Source organism: Branchiostoma lanceolatum, chromosome 4 (genome assembly GCF_035083965.1).
Source record: "Branchiostoma lanceolatum isolate klBraLanc5 chromosome 4, klBraLanc5.hap2, whole genome shotgun sequence".
NCBI lineage: Eukaryota > Metazoa > Chordata > Leptocardii > Amphioxiformes > Branchiostomatidae > Branchiostoma > Branchiostoma lanceolatum.
In genome coordinates, this window is record NC_089725.1 from 23,138,720 (window position 1) to 23,154,407 (window position 15,688).

General features: G+C 41.6%; 1 protein-coding gene across 7 annotated transcripts in view; it reads right to left on the minus strand.

Annotated features, from left to right (window-relative positions):
• LOC136433443 (alpha-actinin-like) overlaps positions 1 to 15,688 on the minus strand; it is a 40,322-nt gene that overhangs the window by 16,237 nt on the left and 8,397 nt on the right. For all 7 annotated transcript variants that reach the window (XM_066425665.1, XM_066425664.1, XM_066425662.1 and 4 more), the window contains exons 2-3: positions 2,681 to 2,915; positions 2,241 to 2,327 (exon numbers count right to left, since the gene is read on the minus strand). In XM_066425665.1, coding sequence (XP_066281762.1) covers positions 2,241 to 2,327; positions 2,681 to 2,915 — 322 coding nt within the window. The remainder of the gene's footprint in view (positions 1 to 2,240; positions 2,328 to 2,680; positions 2,916 to 15,688) is intronic.

The window sequence follows — 15,688 nt, forward strand, 5'->3', positions numbered from 1 at the left end:
AGAAATCCTGCACTAGACATCTAATGGCCAAATGGTCAATGTAGCCATAGGACCAGGACATGATAGAATTGCCTTTTGTATCCATTTTGGATATATATAGCCAATTACATTGTCCAGCCCTGCCTGTATATTCCACCACTGCAGAAACAATTACTTCCTGATGCTGAAAGCTGCATCGTGAGTTGAATGATGAGTGACCAGCATGAGAAGAACAGTAACTATAGATGGATGTGGCGTTGGGCAACAAAAACCAATCAACAGTGGGGTCAGCTCCTGCAGAATGCATCATCTCAACACACATTCATCCGGCGTCCCCTTACAGCCTACTCCATCATCTGTAATAGGAGCGTGAGAGCAATCCCAAGCTGCAGCGTCTGGATAGGTATTGATATGAGCTGGTCAATCGGCTGGGGAATCTAACAAGATTCAGCAACCACTCAAGAATAATACTTCAACACTTAGATCCCCTCGCTTTCCCAGAATCATACATTTTTCTCATGATCAAGTAAGGACGGTGATCAGTTATGAGTATGATATATGTGCACCCATGGACCTCATCGATGTAGCTTTACCCTTCCGAATTTCTTATTACCACACGGATTTCTAGTGCTTTGGATCAAATTGCTCTGCTTTCAAGACACTTCAATAGTATGAATGTCTATAAGTAGAAGAGAAGAGTTACATGCTTTTGTGTATGTTTTTTTAAAAACAAAATACATTCACTGTTGAGTAATAATTTAACAATACTTTCTTGACAGGAGGTGTGAACAAATGAACGAACGTGTCAGCACACGTAACAGCTGACAGCCAAGTTTTACCTACTGATAGCAGCAAGTTAAGGCCCCTCCTGCAAGTAAACCCACCCCTAAAATGACCTCAGACACTAGGATGAGAGCTCTACTCTGTAACTAATACCAATATAAGTGCAAGCCTAACACCTTTTTAATAGAAAATCATAAATCACAGCCAGCCGCCAACCGTGATCGATGGTTCCCACTTATGAGCAAAGGTGTGGGCCATTTCGCCTGCCAGGAAGAGCGAGTAATGAAATCCTCTTTGTTTGGTAATTGATAGCTATTGATAGTTCTTTCAAGTATAATTTGTGTTCCAATTATACGTCTCACTGCAATTTCTCCCACCAATTCAGTCTAATAGAAGCATTTGGCACTTAAGGGGCATCAATGTGTCACAATGCCCACCATCACATTCGGGTTAAAGGTGTTCTATCTGTAACAATTTATTCATCTGTAACATCTCATTTACAAAGGCTGTTGCTCACACAAGTCAGTAGCCCAAGTATTGTTCACATTCGATTACGTCATGACAGGATATCCTGGAGTTCCCATCGTCACACCTAATTCTAGCTATCTCTCACGTCATTACAACGCCCACACCTGCTGAAACCCTCCGCAACACGTCCTGCCTCCTTACCACAGCCATTCAATCACTCTGGAGCAGGCCTCAGGGCAGGACCTCTCAGCTCCTCTCTCCCAAACTAATTATCCAACAAGCAGTTAAATAATCAAGCATTACAAAGGCTCAACAAGCCACATCCATACACGATTCTTTTGAAACAGTTACAGGTATTGCTCTTTTAACGGAAGCAGGTTGGTACAACTTGAGTTTTTGATAGATGACTCAAGACTTTGTGATGCCATTCTATTTTCTGCAAAGATTAATAGTTTTGACATTGAGCTTTACTTTCCTATTCATGTGACACGGGCCAGCAAGCCCCTAGCACATAACTCACATGCTTATCTGTCATGATTAATCCAAACCAATGGGAAGGGCTTGGTGGTATCTGTAATTCTTTGTTGGCAATAGATGGATATTAGTTCCAGACTGCCAGTCATGTGCCACAAGAGCTGTTCATTCGCAGGTAGAATAATATTTTCAGTCAGCTGTAAAATAATATCAAAGAGTACCGTACAGCATGCAAATGAAAAACAGGAGCAATTTTGGAACTTGAAGTAAATCTGCAAGAATGTGAACCTTCCTGGCTTTGCAAACTGCGTTACACTTTAGGTGGAATTACACTGGATACCCAGGAAAGGGCAGTTGGCATAATCAGACCTGGATTTGTAAGGCAATAAGCCTGGTGGACAAAGCTCTGATCGAACCATTTCGGGCAATGGTATTGCTGGTCCTCATCTGTCCAACCATCACAAGGTGACCCCACTGTTTTGAAACGCAGCCAAATCTCAAGCCTCATAAAAGAAGGAAAGCATGGCTAGTCGTACCTTCAACACTGATGTCCTGGATAGCGAACCTCAGGATGATGGTCCAGATCATACCAAGGGTCATCTTCACATTGCCATCAACAATTTCTGTGGAGGTGAAAAATATATCACACAACATTACAATACTGTAAACATATTCCTTATCACAACTTTCTTCTCAATCAACTTCTCTGCTGGCAGCTGGTCCTTTTTTGCAATCTCTTCTCATAAAGATATCAATAATCCATGCCCTAGAGCCTTGAAGAAGTAAATTTAATAAAGATTGGCTGGCTAACCTTAACTGAATTTCAAGAGGGGGAAAATTGGCAGGGTGAAAATAAGGATGTTGGAAGTTGATAACATGGAGTAACTTGGTTTACAACTCTGTTGCACATTGTTATAACTAACTATCTATCTGTATATTTACAAACACAAGAGAAAGAGGAAGCATGGTACCGCACCTTCAGCACCAATGGAGACCAGCTTCACACCCTTGCTGGCGATGAAGTCCAGGGCCTTGTTGACATTGGCAATTTGATGGAACCTCAGCTTGCCCCGGTCTGGCTTGGGGAGGCGCTCGCCGGAGATCACCTCCAGAAGAAGCATCAGTTTCAGCCCATTCCTGAAGTCCTCCTCGATGAACTCGATTTGAGTGCCAGCTTTTCTCAGGTGGGAGTTACACCAGGCTGTGAATGTCTGCAAGACAGGAAACACAGAAGTGAACACAATGTAATATTCACACAAACTGCATGCGTACTTCAAACAATAAGATGATGAACATTTTATCGGATACAACTTTCAGATGAAACTACATAGTATTTATAGTATTACTTTATTTCCACACCTATTAATATTATTGTACAAAAACTATTCCAACTTCTGCTTCATAAATCTTAGTTGTTTTGTGACATTTAGACAATTTAACTATTTTTCAAAGTCATCTTCATACAGAAGAGTGTGTCATAAAACGTGACATTTCCATTTCAAACAAACATCTACCTGAGAAAATGATAACTAATGGTGACTTTGAAATATCCTTGAGTCAGAAGCCCACTAGGAGTTTCTTCGCGGATAGCCTAAGCCTTTGTGGAAATGTGGTTCAGTAGATACAATATAGACATGATCATATATTCTTGGAATGATGGTTCCTGCATCTGAAATAATGTTTGTACTTCAACAAAGCACAATCTAATATGGCGTGGTGATAGATTTCCTAACAAATATAAAATCCTTGTCTATTATTCACCTTTATCATGTCAAAAGGCATTACATAAGGTGTGTAATTTCTGAGCACCACAAGAAGTGACAATGGTACATATAGCAGAAGGTGACCTGCTACAACTCAAGCAAACTCTTAAGAGCCTTGACTGCTTCCCATGAGACATGCAATAGACAAAAGCAATATTTGATAACAACCAGCACCTTACCAGCTTCAAATATATTTCTAGCAGTAAAGCTTTTATTGATGCATGTTTTTTGTCAAAGAACATCTGTGGGAACTCTGGTTTAATTTTAAGAGAAGTCGGCAAATACAATTACGTATAAGAAAAAGGTTAATAATCAACTACCAAGTCCTTCCTAATACTGAAGAGACTACAATATTACAATTTGATAAAGGCAATGTCCTAGAGACATTTCTGTAAGCATGGTGCCCTCTTTCTTGGAATCACCTATATGTTTTCATTTCATATAAATTATGTATAGCCTATAGGTCCCTTTGTCTCAGACTGCTGTGTGTCTACACATGTTTTGCCACCTCGTTCTATTTTCAATAGGTATACTGCAATGTATTTCATTTAAACAATCAAGTCTATTTTCCAAGTTGTTTAGTCAACACTACTATCTTATTTTGATATAGTGTGCACAACATACATTAGTTATAAAGTGTCCTGAAGAAAGCCTGACTTCACAGACAAATTTTCCAGTGACCAAATCACCCAGAAATCCAAGAAATGCCTCTGAGCTCTGATACTGCACTTTGCCGGAAAGCACACTTTGCTATTTGTACAAGTTGTCCAACATAGACCACAGCAAAATAATAGTTCAGAATGTGCGAGAGAAGGATCAGGATTCTACAGGCCTCCACAGAAACCCAGTAATGGCCCTCTACAAAGTCCACCAAGACCACAGGGAAAAAATCAATACATCCTTAATCAATAGCACCGTCTAAGGAAACGCTGGTAGAATAGATTGCTCTATTAGGAGTCTATATGACTCTGAGCGTAGCCTACATGATACTAATTCCTTTCTAGTTGACCAGAGCTGGAACTACAAAACAAAATACAAGTAGAGGGCTATAATTTTCATTTCGTTATTCAGGTTGCCGTGTTTGATTTTTCTTCTGTTCAGACAATCAGTATTCTAATGACCAAGTGGCCCCGCCAACATCCGCTCAGTATCAACGCAACAGAATGAACAGCAGGATTCCTGCCCGTCTTGTTTATTCATAGGTGCAAATGTAACTGGTGCACTGGTTCACAGGACCATAAGGTGCAATGGAGGCTCGGCTAATGTAAAACTGGTGACCTATATCACACTGTATAACATTAAGACTGAGACGGAACCAGAACATAACTGGTAAAAAATAAATGGTTGTAACCTTAGATCTACAGGTAAGATACAAAATCAATTGATACATCACTGATTCAATATGGACCCTCAGAAATGTGATTACCATCATCAATTACATGTAACCCTATCCCTACAATGTTGCATATGTGATTTAATTAAGAAAAACATTAAAAACACCTGGCAGAAAATGAATGCTCCTTTTAAAAATCATACTACAGGGCATGGGATCTAAATAGGTACATAACCATTGAACAAGGACCCAAAATTAAAATGCCCATCTGCAATCGGTAAGTATTTGGAGTATGTTGCGATATTTTCAATCTAGCAGGTGACAAAGAAATCAAGGTCCACTGTTATGAAGGCATGTTTTGAGAATTTAGCTGTTTGCCAGTTTTATGGAAACTATCACGTTCTGGAAATTTAGGTGTTTGCCAGTTTTATTGCAACCACCAGGGTAACCATCAAAAATGGACCCCCAAGTGTGAGCACTTTAGTTTACAGTCAGAATGAACTTGCCAAGATGGAAAAGCCTCCCAGTGGAGAACAGCAGATGGAGGTGTCACTGTGCCGACAGGAGGTGACTGACAGAAAATGAGCTGGTAGCTGCCTGTGATTACCAATGTCAGGCACAGTTGATGACTCCATTAACTCAGTTTCCTTTTAGGATTTCCTTGGAGCATATACTTTTCTCAAGGGTCATATTGGGTGATTTTAGGGAGGTTTTCCCAGGCTCAACTAAGCCAAGTTCAAGGATGAGGTTTGGTTAGGTACTGTAAATGCATTTAAGTTCGCATGAACTTTATTTTGTGGTAGGGAGAAAATGGAGTGTTCACGGTGATCTTTAGTTCGTGTTTGAAACAATAGTACCGCTACAGTAATAGGTGGGCAAAAAGTTTTGTGGCGGTTATAAGTTTGCATTGAAGAGTTCACCGCGAAAACAGTGAACATAAAACCACTGCGAACATTTATGCATTTACAGTAGTCAATCCTCATTTCACAACGGAAAGCTGAGATAAACTTTCATATTGCGTGTGCCAATACCATACAGTTTAACTGAATATATATAGCTTTCATGTAATATTGAAGACGTGTTGGATGTGACCTTCAACAGATTGTGTGCTTGCCATACTTTTTCCATCGCAATAAACCCATTTCAGGGACATGCAATCTGCAATCTTCTCATGCAGAACTGCAGGTTTTCAAAGTTCAGCCCAGGTCAAGGGTAGGCCTTTGGTAATCTAGCTCCATGCTTGGATTCTACTTCAGTCTTCTCTGTTGTAGAATGCAAAAGCACTCAAGCATTCAAAATTTCTCCCTGTGTTTTACCTGGCTGAACATGCATTATCATTATGCGAAACGGCCACCAATCATAGCTGTATGATTCTGCACCCTTATAAAAAAATAACACCACTGTTACAATAGATTTTGCTATGAGCCTGAAACATCAATGTCTAATTAGACTTTGAATCAAATAGCTTTATCCAAGACAATGCTGTATCTCTGTAAAAATCAGTTGTTTGCCAACGACATTGTCACTGAACTAGCATGGGCTTTCGTTTTGAGCACTCTTTTACACTATAGAAGCCAGTAACAAGACATTTATTTGGTTGAGCCTCAATAAGACAGTTGGGTCATGGATGTCACACTGGGGGTGGATATGCTTTCTGCTTGGGGTAAACATTGCCCCCCTCCCACTGCTGCTGAAACACTGCATCCATTCACACATCAGACAGGTTCACCCCACCTTGGTACCATGAAATTACTTAAAGAAGTAAAAACTGATGTCTTCAAGATGTGCCAAGGATCAGCATTCCTTCTCTTATATCTCCTTGAGAAGCTGGAACCTATCTGTATCTAAGGCTTCTCTGTCACTGATATACAGTACAGATCTCGTTTAACTTCCCATCCAGACGCGGTGGAAACGCGGTGGAACCGCGGTGGAAACGCGGTGGAAACGCGGGGGATTCTCGGTTGAACCGCGGTGGAAACGCGGGGGATTCTCGGTTGAACCGCGGTGGAAACGCGGTGCAAACGCGGTGGAAAGCCGTGTAACACGCGTCGTGAAGCGCGTGTTATCTCGTGTGATTATGCATGCAAGTTGGAGCTGGGCGGAGCTCATACGCGTGTGGCGGGCCTTTGAAGTTTTCAAGACACGTCCGCGGCCGGAAAGGCCGACGGCCTTCCTTATACGGAGTGTGTAATACCAAGGAGGTTGGTAATACCGACGGCCTTCCTTATTACGGAGTGTAACGTTATAGTACTCCAGTTAGAAATGGCAGGCCATGGAGCGCGCGAGGGTTGTCACTTCTCGACGCTGTAAGCGTTGTCATTTTTCATTCAACTTCAATGACACTCACGCACAACTTGCGAAAATTCATGTACATTGCAACAATAAAGTTATTTTGAAGAAAACAGTTCAAGTTTTTCGTTTTTTTCTGGCAGATGTATCAGTCCTGAGACAATCTCTTCAGCAAAAGAACCCGGTCGCAATATGTTGAAAATCGCGATTCAGCGCCCCCCAAAATTAACGCCGGCGCCGCCCAGATGGCAGATCTTCTGCAGAAGACCTGCAAAGGAGGCTTACGGCTTTGCTCTTAAAGTCACTTAAAATCATCTGCACATAAATCTAGCGAACTATCTATTCGTTGACATTTGAAACAATCGACGACATATCGCAGACGAATGTACTTCTAATAACAACGTAATAATAGTAAGATTATTTACGTCCATTGTTACACCACCAGGCGGCAGGGCGAGAAATACTAGTCCTGTGTCTATTTTGAAAGCATCTGGCCACAAAAAGAATTACATAAGTCATAGTGTATTCTTTTCTGTGTACGATTTTTGCGAGAGCCGCGCTATATCGCAGCGTACTTTCGGGATAAGAAAATAAACCCGCGTAACCTGCGTATGCAAATTTTGACCTAGATTCATCCAATCGCTGGTCAAAAAAAACTCGCCTGGCGAAAAATGAAATCTGAGCTCACTCCTTGAAACCACGGAGGTTTCGTCAAGATTGAAACCTCCTTGGTGAAGCCAAGTACACATATATAGTGCCCTTGGTGAATTTTAGCAAGAATTGAACCCTGTGAATTTGCAGTTTCGGCGATCGAGCCGCTTGTGTCAATTTGATTGACATGTGCGAAGCGACGCGCGGCTTCTTTGATGGCATGGTGTCAAAGAAGGACCGCGTTGATTGTTGCAACATTCTGCACGGATTTTTGTCCCCCACTTTATGTTTGACATGTGATGATATATTGTTGGTATAATATCGTTTGTGTCATAAACAGTTCTAGGAGTGATTGGCCATATACGTGTCGGCATCTTCGTGTTTGACGACAATGACAATGTCGCTGGTCGTATTCTCACAGGAGTGTTCGTAAGAATTATACGGAATACGTAAATTTAACGGAATTCATAGCATACGAATTTTACGGAATTTATACGGAGTTTTACTAATAGTAAGGATCGTATGTATTCCGTAAAACTTACTCGAGTGCAGAATTACGAGAAATTAATGTATTCCTTAAAACTCGTATGCAGAATTCCGTAAAAATTGTGTTTCTTTAGTAATTAATAAAATGAGAATAAAAGTCATGCCGATCTGACATATGACTAAATTATGAATTGCATGAACCCCGTACGATGCGTTTTCCCACTTTCCTACTTGTTCTTGTCCGTAGATCTACGTTTTGTACGATCGGAGAATACGGAAATGTTTTCAGACGTGTCTCAAAATATAGCGATTTTTTTCATATCTGACACCTACCGTATTACCAAATTTGTAATAGACGATGTCGGCTCAGGCAAGATGTAGTGGCTGCCGAAAGAGGATCGATAACTAACTTACCTTTTGTATGAGTCGTGTGACGTAGTATATGAATGTGTTGTTCGTAAACAACAGCGCATAACAGTCGTAGTAACGTGAAAATGTATGTTAGAAATGGTAAGTAGTATAAGTATTGTTAGTTATGCAACGTACCAGCGCCAACACAACCTTCAATAAATACGCAACTTTTGAAAGGATAACATTCAGTGTGACTGTTAAACTGAACGCAAACACAACACTGAAACTCTCGTGAAAATTAGCCTGGATGCCAGACCCCCAAACTCTGACATCTCCACACGATAGATATTTTGGGGGTCTGACATCCAGGCTAAAGAACAATGCGCTTGGGAATGATGAGAAAGTTCGTATTACCAAATTGAAAGAGAAAGACGTAATGATGTGAAAGAAAGGAGTTTAAAAATCTACTATTTCTGTCTGATTCATGTCTTAGCGGCAGACGTCGTTGTTGCAAATACTTTTTCTCCTTGTACAGAATTATTAGATTCGTTATATACCATTTCTTCCAATACTAAAACCATATTTAGTTCCTCAAGTGTCAAACGTTTATTGAAAGGTAAGTCCTGACGCAACATGTGTGATTCAAACAGAACCGTGACAGCTTGAGTTAGTAGAAGGTAAGTTTAAAACGCAACGCAAACCAGGACAAAACTTCGTCAGAACAAGGAATTCATAGGGAAGAGGTCTCAGCATAAGAAAGACACCGTGGGAAGCTCTTCCGGATCCCTCTGGCCCCGACAGTCAATTTCGGCATGCATACACATAACACAAGGTAAGTTACCAGGCGCTAATAATGGGAAAAATTGTATTCATTGCTAGTAGTCACTGGCTAATAGTAATACTATGCAACAAAGATTGAAATACAACACGAGTTAGGCCCAAAGGCTCAAGTAAGGGTGATGATTAGTGATAGGGAATGTACTTTTGGTTGTTACAAACGTAAATGGTACTGTCTTGCCGCGTCACATGAAGTGCGAAACATTAGAACCCACCAGTGACGCTTGTACTCCTGTAGCTGTCTAGACAATGCTTTTGTTTACTCTGCGACGTGACATCGCAAAGGAACAGGCTTTGAGATGTGTATTCCAATCGCTTGTTTGTTTCGTGAGGAAAGGAGGAAAACCAGAATTTCCCCGTGAGTTTGGCTAAAATAAACCACACCATCCAAATTATCACTGCTTTGCAATAGTAATTCTAATTAAACATTGATTTGCCAATCTAAACTGATTTGAAACCGTGCAGATTTACAGGGATAGTACTAGTAGCGCTGGGATTTACATTTCCAGAACAGAAACTTACTCAAATAGAATGTACTGTACTAGTATTTCAAGTTCAACGTAATGTTTGGGAAAAGCTTTACCACAAGTCTGGGCTGATGGAGTCTCGTGTAAAATTTTGAACGGTAAGTAATAAATGTGAGAAAAAATTACTTCAACACACCCCTCAAGCATTGGTTTTCTTGCGCAATTGCACTGATAAAAAAAGAGTGAAACGAACACGGAATATGTAATCAAGGAGGTTAAATAATCATTGATTTACCTGATTTTATGAGCAGTGCGAAATCTATGTCACATACTATAGTCAAACTTCATCCCTTGTTTTATACATAAAACGCATGTTAGTAGAAACCGAAAGATTCGAACGTTGTGTTAGATCTAGGGTAAATAAAATATCGTCAACAGGACACACGCACGCTTGTGCGCGCACTTTAGAACAAAACGGCTGGTAGTGGTAGCATTCGTCCTTGGACTCTTTAAGCCACTGAAGCATGCTCTACCTGTGTGTGGAAAAAAAGGACAAACAAAATTAATCATTTTTCAAAATGAGCAAGTTTGCCCGTCACCAACAGACTTCTGACCAAAAGGGAATAATTTGGCGGGGAAATTTAGCTAGTAGAACCAAAGACGTCATCATATAGAAGTGGTAGCCTACCGAGCACACTTCCCCGCGTAGATGTACATAACGTCTTTTCCTAGCGTTTCGACCAAACTTCGTAGCACCAAGCAAGTTTAGAAAAAAAACTCCTACTAGTCCTAGGTAGCACATTTCAATCGCCAGTTAGAATAAGATCGTAGACCGGGTGTTTTGTGTCGAACCCGTCTACCATTGCTGTCTGTGGTCGGATTCATATTAAAGTGTACCCTTCAGTGTGAGAATTCTTCTGGAACAACTTCGCTACACAAGTTTCCCGCGCACTGTCCACCGCCCGCCTCTGATCATATGCCAGGCCGGCGACAAAGAGAGAGATCATCAATCAATTTTGACAGGAGTGGCGCGCCTGAGAGTCTGAGCAGAAATGATCTCCCGTGCCGTGTTGTGTAAAGTTTGGAAATATCTAGATAAACTAATGTTGATATGAAGATTTACAAAAGCATCGATTTTACTTTATTTCTGGAATAAAATTTTCTGAACAACACTTTATCTACCGACTGAGTGGCAAAAAGAATATTATTATTACGTGATGTTTTCCCAACAATCATGTTACTTTTCACGATAAATATTCCTGTCGTCTTTCCTCCTCGTAAGCAAATATGTCACCGACCTTTGCCGACGAAAGTAGTGATACCTCGTGAGCACACGAAACAGTCTCATTTGCTGACGACGGACAACGAGCATAAGCGAACGTGAAACGAGGATAGGCAAATTCACAAGTCTTCCGGCTGTTTGACGAAAGCGTCCCAACAAAATACACCAGGATTGCCGATTGTGAACAAGTCTTCTGTACAGAATCAATTCTGTTGGGACATACCGTATTCATGTACATGTAGTACGAGTGGGTAAAGTAAAGTAAACAATGATCTTTATGATGCCGATATATAATTTTCTAACGCGGCGTGCAGCGCCTTGTTATTAATTAACACGTTGGGATTGAAGCGTGTGGATGGGTGAAAATAGCGTCGCGGTCTTGCCGCGTTACCTCCTTTATTTTCTTGACGTTTCGTGCTTGGAAATGCCTTTAATCTGATCGCAAAATGTTCCCCCAATTTTTAGTAGTACCGAGAAAAAAATCCCATTCCAATGCTTTCCCTGTGTCTTTTTCCCGCGGCAAACTGTGACGATATGTCACGAACTCAGCACACATCAAAGAGCGCCGCTCTGTCCATCAGCACATAGCAACCGCCACTGCCGCGCCTGCCTACAGCAACGCGCTGGCATGGCGGCAAGGAGATCTCCCCGCCCGGCGCTTGTCGGAAAGCAAGAGAGCAGGGGAGTTTGTAAGATAATTATTTCTCCCGGCAGGGTTTCCAAGCCAGACGTCAATCAAGTTTGATATGAATGGAGTGTACGCGTGTACCGGACAATGCCGTTCGCACGAGATTTTTAATTAGATAGCCAGCGACGCGATTGCCCCGACTTTCAACCGCGGTTGGAACGCGTTTGAACCGGCTTTTAACCGCGGTGGAAACGCGTTTGAACCGGCTTTTAACCGCGGTGGGAACGCGTTTTAACCGCTTTTGAACCGCGGTGGAAACGCGTTTTAAACGCGTGTGAACCGCGTGGGAAGGGAAGTTAAACGAGATCTGTACTGTATGTGACATTTACAGAAAGGTCTAACCTCTCTGCTGACTTATCTGGTACTAGTGGTGCGGATCGGTCCGGCCGGACCGGTTTCGGACTTGTAAAACGTTTAGGTTCAAGTCCAAAAAAACCTAAACGTCTGGAAACAAGTCCGGACTTGAAAAAAAATTCTCTCACTCATACACTCCTTTTTGTTTCAAACCATCTTAAACCTTCCTTAAATCGTGAAATTTGCACTAGAAAAATATTAAAACATTGCTGTTTTTGTGTTTATAACTGAACTTTTGTGTTAGTTACTGACTGTATATAATTCCGTATATATAGTTTTCAAATTACGTGTAAAATATCTGCCAATATGCAATTTTACATGTAACACGAAAAAATATTCCAAAATTATTGTTCAGGTCCGGACTTTTAAGTCCGGACCTGAACCTAAACCTCTGGACTCGAGTCCGAACCTAAACCTAAACTCGGGTTTAGATCCACACCACTATCTGGTACCAATATAAAAGTGAAATCAAACTTCTAAGAAATGACATGGTTGATTCTCAACAGTTGAGGTGTGAAAACATGACGTAAAACATGTACCGCTCCTACTGGCAACCAAACAAAGCTGGGGGTTTGATGTAGAAGAACTTAAATTTGATACTTTGAATCCTTTGTTTCTGGTAGTCTAAGGAATATCCACAAACTAGGGTGATATTGACTTCTATCTTAAATATGAAGGGACATAATGGCTGCCTTCCAGTAGTCCAGAGTGAAAGTACCGACAAATAATTGAAATAAATGGCCTTCCTACAGATGGGTACATGTAAGTGTATTTTGAAACACCACTGTTACTTGGGTTCCTATCCTAATTAGATATTGAGCATGACTAATTCCATTTGGATATGGATGCAGGAGGTTGGATTCCTTTATCACTTGGCTATGCAAAGCAGCTATCTGTAGACATGGTCATTTTATCAAGCCTGAGATAAGTAAAAATAGGTAGTAACATTGATATTCCAAACAAAGAGACACAGTATGAACGTGCTGAGACTGAACTTCAGACTGACACACCTTCAGGTCAGGTGAACAATTCCACCCCTGTAAAGGGTTGTAAATTTGGACTGGCACACTTTGAAGTCACCTGATCTCATCTGGCATGTTTGCTTGGCCCCGCCCGCCTACCAACAAGGTGAGCTACTGCAAATATAACACTACTGAATTATCAGCAAGCACTCTCTCCAACAGTGGGGGTGTGGCAGTGCGAACTACAAACAGCAATGTAATACTTTGAATCCGGTTGTCATTTATAACAACTATTCAGTCATTACCTGACGATACTACCAGACATATAGAAGTAGTTTTCTTCAGCCACACTACATGTGGATGTCAGTGATGAATTGGTTCAAAAACACTTTTCTCAGTCTCATGAGGTGCTCTAGTGTGCAATGTTAAGTACCATAGAAAATACAGCTCCTAAAAAAGCTACTGAGTCAAGTGCAGAGACAAATAAATGAACCTGGCATTGTAGGGAGAGGCATAGGGAGGCATGGAGGGGGAACAACAAAAACAAACCTTAGCATCTTCCCTTCCCACCTAAACCTTTATTTTACTACTTCCTCTGTGCAACTCGGGTGGCTTCCTACCCCTATGGACTGACAAAACCCTCTCTGTGTCTTGGCAACGGAGCAGGCAAAGATGGGCTTACCTGGATACCACAGTAATACAATTGTTTATAAGTTTTTCTGTTACAGTCAACAGTCAAGAGATAACCAAGTCTTTTGTTTATAAATGAGGTGGCCCTGTAAGCTCCTGATTAACCTGTGCATGCAGGTAGCTTTCAACAGAAGATTTATACTAATAGTCTTTCTCTGGAATCCACCCATGGTTTCACAGCCCAGGTAGGCTGGCGTGATGTTTTCATAACGGTGCAAAGCCTGGAATTTTCAGCCCAGGCATAGACACACCTCTGAAAGTACACACACTGACGGCTGGCACTTTTACACATACACAAGATGTAGGAAGGGCAGGTACCGGTCAGACTTTGTCAAGTATCACAGGGAGACTGGCATCCCATCTATTTCCCCCACAGCCGACAATCCTGGACCAAGTATGGCGCTTGGCAAGCCGCACCGAGCATGTCACGCCATGCTGCCAAGGCTGGCTGGCAGAGCAAATATGCCAGGGATGGGGAACAGACAATGGCTGTCAGTAAAGACATAGACCATCACATACCTTACCAGGGCCGCTACACACACAAACAGCCATGGCCCTGGACAGGCTTCACTTCCATTTTCACAGAATTTATAGCAGAGGGACAACTCAATGTGTAAATAAGTGATTTTTGTGTAACTTTAATATTCAATTTGATAAATTTGGTACATCATTACTAAATGGCAAGGTGTAAAGACTGGTATTTTCTAAACCGATGGTTAAGGAGGTAACTTTGGACCCAAAACTAACTAATGGTTCTCCACTGAAAACAGGAAATTTTGAAAATCGTATGGCAAAAAAATACTGAAAAGGGGGAAAAGTACACTTTCATGAGCTGCACCCACAGTTTCGTGTTCATAACATGATCTACAGTCAAACCTGCCCAAGGCGACCACCCGGCGGACCGAGCAAAAACGGTCGCGATGGACAGGTGGTCGCCATGAAGAGTATTCCACTCACATGTTTCCAGGTCGAGGTTTTCAATACAGTACGTAAATGGATGGAAAATTATGTGAATTTAGACAACATGACCCCCACCAGGTTCAATTCTCATTGACAGAAAGATCGTACAAAAATTACATTTTCCGTTATCGTCGTAATAATTGTATACCGCTACATCGTGTACAAATTTTTGTCATAATTTTGACTACAAAACAATGGTTGCCTCGATCATCGCAGTGCCCTTTTTATTTTTAAAATTAGGCGGCCGCCATGGGCAGGGATTGTGCTCTTTGCGGTCCCGATTCGTGGCGGTCGCGGTCGCGTTGGACAGGTGGTCGCCTTGGGCAGGCAGCTTAATGCTTGTGCCTACGGGGAAAATTTTCGGGACCGAGAAAAAGCGGTCGCCATGGCCAGGTGGTCGCGTTGAAAAGGTGGTCGCCTAGGCAGGTTTGACTGTAATTCCCTTTACCATATTTACACTACAGTTGTCATCCAGATTAACTATTCACACCTGTTTCCTTCCAGCATGATTACAAAACAAGCATCTCCCACATCATTATGCTATCTTTTACACCTTCCTCATTTAGGAAAGCTTACTTTACACTGCATCAATTACTACCTGGTGGTATCTGGTTTCTTCAAATCTTCAATACACTTGTGTCACTTTCCAAACCAGAAGCTTTATCAAACATGTTACCTTACAACTGTGCTTTCCCTCTACTAAGACCCCGTTCACACTCATTTTTTTCAATCGCGATTGAAGTATAATCGCGATTGTTCGATCCGATCGCGATTGAACGCAAAGAAACTTTTGCGTTCACACTGCTTTTCGCCAAGTGGATTAAAGTATGCCGTGATCCGATCGCGATTGAAGCACGATTGAAGCATGCTA